The 6370-nt window shown below is 32.7% G+C and overlaps 1 protein-coding gene across 1 annotated transcript in view; it reads left to right on the top strand.

The window, feature by feature from the left end:
* The window catches only part of LOC106476633 (protein phosphatase 1H-like), a gene marked incomplete at both ends in the record, with an annotated part of 7571 nt that extends 2127 nt beyond the window's left edge, over positions 1-5444 (top strand). The window contains 2 exons of the mRNA XM_013937277.2: positions 4197-4298; positions 5280-5444. Of these exons, the coding sequence (XP_013792731.2) occupies positions 4197-4298; positions 5280-5444 (267 nt within the window). The remainder of the gene's footprint in view (positions 1-4196; positions 4299-5279) is intronic.
* Between the last annotated feature and the right edge of the window lie 926 nt (positions 5445-6370).

Here is a 6370-nt window from a genome sequence, read left to right as displayed (position 1 = left end):
ACTACATGTAACTGACCAAACATGCTACATATTGTTCCTGAATCCACTACATGTAACTGAGCAAACATGCTACATATTGTTCCTGAATCCACTACGTATAACTGAGCAAACGTGCTACATATTGTTTCTGAATCCACTACATATAACTGAGCAAACGTGCTACATCTTGGTGCCGTTGGATAAAAGATTAAAACATACCATGACCATGTGATTACGTACAACACCTGTTCTTCTTTTGAGGAAAAGTCATCCTCTTCCCTACAGATAATTGGTATCTTCAGTCTGTCTTAACAAAGGATTTTTCTTAATAATTCCCAGGTATAAAAGTTTTGACTTATTTTTCACAGGTGTTGATAGTGTGAAAGCACTGGCTTTCCTATTCGGATCCTACCTAGCTTGATTCAGTTGGTAAAACCAAATTACTTGTACTTTCCAGATAGTATTAAACCCTATTATTTTGGCTAATGTTTAGTCATTTGTACTAGTAGTACAAGTAGTTCTTGTATTACTATCTCTGTTGAAGTTGAAATGGCATAAAGTTGGCTGAATTAATTAAAATGTGAACGGACAACCAATAAGAGGAAATATTATAGTAGAAAAAGTGACGACAACCAATAAGAGGAAGTATTATAGTAGAAAAAGTGACGACAACCAATAAGAGGAAGTATTATAGTAGAAAAAAGTGACGACAACCAATAAGAGGAAGTATTATAGTAGAAAAAAGTGACGACAACCAATAAGAGGAAGTATTATAGTAGAAAAAGTGACGACAACCAATAAGAGGAAGTATTATAGTAGAAAAAGTGACGACAACCAATAAGAGGAAGTATTATAGTAGAAAAAGTGACAACCAATAAGAGGAAGTATTATAGTAGAAAAAATGACGACAACCAATAAGAGGAAGTATTATAGTAGAAAAAATGACGACAACCAATAAGAGGAAGTATTATTGTAGAAAAAGTGGAATTATACTTGTGTAAGTTACAAATTAAAAAAAAATCGAGCATGACTGACCGAGACTTGGCTTTTGTATATATATATATATATATTGATGTGATCCAGATTATGATAACCCATATGCATTAGCTTGTACTTATATATATTTGTCTAAGCTACTAGTTAATTCATGTTATTCTGTAATAACTCAACATCTTCAATACAACTAAAAATATCCAATACTTTAACGTCATCATCAGGAAATGGTACTGGGGATACCTTTTCACTTTCAATGTAAATATTTAGCACCGACACATGAGATATTCTACTCATAACAAGGGCCCAATTTGACTAGACTCCTCTGTTTGCTTTCTTCCATCCAACAACCCTGTAATTGAAATAATGAGTCTTTATCAAACCCCCGTCAGTGTGAGTGTTTTTGCTTATCTTTTGTGTGGCATCTTATCAAAAGCTTTTCAAAAATTATCGAGATAAGAGTTTAGTAAGGCAAGATTTCCCTCTGGGGAGGGGGTGGGTCATTATTAGCTTTCATTTAGGTTATCACATTTAACTAAATGATTTTGTAAAGCTTCTTTTGTTAGACTCTTTAGAAGTTTTCCTTCTACAAAAGCAAGACTAACTGGCGTAAAATTTTGGAAGGAAACTCTTGTCTCTTCCTTTAAAACCAGAAATAACATAATTAATTCTTCAGTCTGCTGTCTATTGACTTAAAAAAACACAAAAATCTTGTCTTGTTCAATAACATAATCAATTCTTCAGTCTGCTGTCTATTGACTTAAAAAAAACACAAAAATCTTGTCTTGCCCTGATGCTATATCAATTTTTAATTTCCTCATTCCTTCTATTTATCATCAACTACAGTAAAAGTAAGTAAAATGTTAAACGTGGACAAGGCCCTTAAAAGATGCTGATGTCAAGATTTTTGTAGAAGAATATGGAATATTTCAGTTTTTAAATATTTCCTAGATGCTAAATTTAGAATGAGGTCACTATGACCCCTATACCACCTGGTGTTAATGTTTGAAAATTTAACTCTGGCATTCTATGGTTAATATCTACATGTTTCATGTCAGATAAAGAATTTCTTGGCCAGGAATTGTGCTCGTATTCACTCTAGTTAAAACGGAAGGAAACGTTTAAAAACCCAACCATTCCATATTCTTCAACAGACAGACATCTTGACATCAGCATCTTTTAATCATCTGTTAGTCGCATGGGGTAGTTTCGAACCCACGTATGTTTGTTAACATTGTCACTTAGAGATTGTAACACTGAGACAGTTGTTGTTCACGATACCTTCCCCAACTCTCTTATAGAGTGAGCACCTAGTTCCTCCTTTTGCCTCATTGTTTTTTTTTTATGAAATTTCAAATTATATGTTTTTTTTTATTCCTGAAGATGGACAGCAACACTAGAAGTGAGAAGATTAGACATTTTCATTGATGTTAATAAACTAATGATGTTTTTTTGTTCAAAATAACTTAATAAGATGTTTAGTTAAAAAACATATTTACTTGACTTTTGGAATGATGTTTTTTTGTTTTTCAAATATAATATGAATGATTCTTTTATAATAATTTCATTATATCTCTATTAACACTACCCATACTTTACAAATTAAGTAAAACTTATGGAATCAGTCGCAAGACGTTTAACTTACAAGTATACATAGACTTATTTTAGTTTTATAATAAATTGTGTTTATTATCTATTTTTTTGGGGTGGGGTGAGACCCAACCTTGTGGTACTAACGTAGGGTTAAGGACCCAGTCTTTTTTGAGCATTTAGCTTACCTTTACAGTACTTTAAAAAAACTATGTTGTTACATTTAACATCATTAGCCAGCTCTTCATCATGACCCATTTTCGATTTTCTAAATGTTTTGCCATTCCTGGCAATTTACATTTAATTATTTCAGATATTTTCTTTTTTTAAGCCAGTTGGGTTTGCCCTGCCCTGTTATCCTCTCTCACTCTTTAGGAAAATCTGGAATTTATAAATTAGCTAAATGGACTTAGGGGTATTCTCCCCCTGAAATGTTTATAATTGTTTATAAAGACATTGAATGATGTTTGTTTGTTTACTTGTCTTTAAAGACATGTGAGTGGTGATTGTTGTTTTATGTTTGTTTATTTACTTGTCTTTAAACACATGAGTGGTGACTGTTGTTTTATGTTTGTTTGTCTATAAAGACATTGAGTGATGTTTGTTTGTTTACTTGTCTTTAAAAACATGTGAGTGGTGACTGTTGTTTTATGTTTGTTTGTCTATAAAGACATTGAGTGATGTTTGTTTGTTTACTTGTCTTTAAAGACATGTGAGTGGTGACTGTTGTTTTATGTTTGTTTGTCTATAAAGACATTGAGTGATGTTTGTTTACTTGTCTTTAAAGACATGTGAGTGGTGACTGTTGTTTTATGTTTGTCTATAAAGACATTGAGTGATGTTTGTTTACTTGTCTTTAAAGACGTGAGTGGTGACTGTTGTTTTATGTTTATACAAACATGATGAAGAACAGTTGCTCTTAATCTTGACGTTCGATCTATAAAATATATACAAACATGATGAAGAACAGTTGCTCTTAATCTTGACGTTCGATCTATAAAATATATACAAACGTGATGAAGAACAGTTGCTATTAAATCTTGACGTTCGATCTATAAAATATATACAAACATGATGAAGAACAGTTGCTCAAAACTCTGTTGTTAAATGGATGTATTTTTATGAAATTGAAAAGTGTTCTTTTGTGTAGTAATACAGGTTTCAATGTCCTGTGGATTACTGTTTTACCCTAAAACATACAGTTTTCCTACAGAGTTGGTAGAAATCATGAGATTAAATTTTAGTCATTGTTGAACAGAATTGCTTACAATAGTAACTACTTATAAATTCTGAAAGTTGTGATGTTCAGGAAACTAAGACAAGCAGAAGATAATTGGCTAACCTTTAGTTCGGTATGTAAGGTTAATGAGTTGGATTTCAAGTGTGGGGAGGTGTAACCAACAAGAATATTATTGTTAGAATAAACACAACCTTGTGTGTGGTAACGAGAGATAAATTAGGCAGTTATCTGGCTATTGAAATATTTATTTTTTTGTAGTACCAACTGCTCAAAGTCAGTAGTGCCCTCTACAAAAAGACTGACCCTGGATCTGAGAAACTTAAGAATTCTAGAATTTAATTGTATTTTTCATAGATTTCAGTAATAATTTTGAAAAGTAATTTTTTTTTTTAAGGTACAGAAGATGCTACCTTGGATCTACTTTGCCCTTTTTGATGGACATGCTGGCTCTGGTGTAGCTGTTGCAGCTTCTAACATGCTTCATAAAATAATTGAGGTGCAGTTGTTATTGTAACATATTGTTTAATATAGGTTTCTATTTTGTTGTGATCTTACGGTGAGTAGGGAAGCCTACTGTGAGCGTTAAAATGGATTTTTATTAAGTTTAAGGCAGTCAGGATGACATCTGGCATTGAATATGGTAACTGTTCTAAAGAGGGTTGAGAACATTGCATTAAAATTATTTAAATATTCAAATTAGCAAGTTAGAACTAAATTTGGACATTGTCTGGCATTTCATAGATTGTGTGTTGCCACCAAATATTTGTCACTTTTTGGAAGGGTACATCTGATTCAAAATAACCATACACTTAGATCAGAGAAATGTGTTCAGTTTGGGATTTAGAATTTTAAAGATGGGGAAACCACTTCTAATTAATGGCATTGGAAAACCAAGGGAGTATAGATCACTAGGGGACATCAAGATAAGTTATTCTCTGGTGCATACCTCAAGCAGCTGGAGAAGGATATGTTAGTCCATACAAAGGCATATTGGTCATGTTGCCAGTTGCTGGCAGCTCGTATACATTTCTGTAAATGTACTGTTGAAATAGTGTCTAGAAAGCTGTCATCCTCATACACTAGCGGGATCATGGAAAGCATGCCAGCAAGGGGATGTTCTTTGAACATGACAACATCATGAGAAAGTTTTGCAGTGGAAACTATGCTGCAGGGCCATAGTCAGGATGCATCAGATAGAGCATGACTGGATGTGGCAATATGATGTAGTGAGACACCAAAATTGTTTTAATATAATGCTGTCAACCTTTGCATAATGTTGAAAACGTGTGGAAAGAATGCTAAAGTGGATTTTAATTATTTCAGTTGAAGGCAGTTGTAACATCTGGTGTTGAATGTTGTAACTGTTATATATAATGTAATGACCTATAGAACATATGTACATTTGAGATAAAAAAACCGACTACCTTTATTATTTTCTTGTTCTGGTTCAACATATATATTTATTTTATTACTGCAGGAAAAACTAATGAGCGTGATTGACCTTTTAATACCATCCCCTGAATTGGAGGTTGGGTCTGGTGAAGGATCTTTATCATCAACTTTATTTATGGGCTCTAATGAGAAGAAAGTTAGCACTGATAGCCTTATTATCGGAGCTTTAGAGTCTGCGTTTTGGAATATGGTATGTATTCTAACTTGTGAAACAAGACATGATTTTTGTTGGAATATGATACATGTTAAAATGTGGAATAAGTCGTATGTTACAAGTAGGTATTTATATTATTGTAATTAAACTATACAGGACACACTGTTTCTGTTTATATTATTGTAATCAAACTATACAGGATCCACTGGTTCTGTTTATATTATTGTCAGTAAACCATACAGGACACATTGGTTCTACTTATATTCTTGTCAGTAAACCATATAGGACACACCGGTTCTGTTTATATTCTTGTCAGTAAATCATATAGGACACACCGGTTCTGTTTATGTTATTGTAATTAAACTATACAGGACACACTGTTTCTGTTTATATTCTTGTCAGTAAATCATATAGGACACACCGGTTCTGTTTATGTTATTGTAATTAAACTATACAGGACACACTGTTTCTGTTTATATTCTTGTCAGTAAATCATATAGGACACACCGGTTCTGTTTATGTTATTTTAATTAAACTATACAGGACACACTGTAGTATAGTTTTAAACTATACAGGGTACACTGGTTCTGTTTATATTATTGTCAGTAAACCATATAGGACACACTGGTTCTGTTTATATTATTGTCAGTAAACCATACAGGACACACTGGTTCTACTTATATTATTGTCAGTAAACCATACAGGACACATTGGTTCTGTTTATATTCTTGTCAGTAAATCATATAGGACACACCGGTTCTGTTTATGTTATTGTAATTAAATTATACAGGACACACTGTTTCTGTTTATATTATTGTAATTAAACTATACAGGACACACTGTTTCTGTTTATATTATTGTCAGTAAACCATATAGGACACACTGGTTCTGTTTATATTCTTGTCAGTAAACCATATAGGACACACTGGTTCTGTTTATATTCTTGTCAGTAAACCATATAG

This window comes from Limulus polyphemus, unplaced genomic scaffold (assembly GCF_000517525.1).
Source record: "Limulus polyphemus unplaced genomic scaffold, Limulus_polyphemus-2.1.2 Scaffold11070, whole genome shotgun sequence".
Lineage (NCBI taxonomy): Eukaryota > Metazoa > Arthropoda > Merostomata > Xiphosura > Limulidae > Limulus > Limulus polyphemus.
Note: the sequence above shows the minus strand (reverse complement) of the source record. Positions and strands in the feature narration are given on the sequence as shown.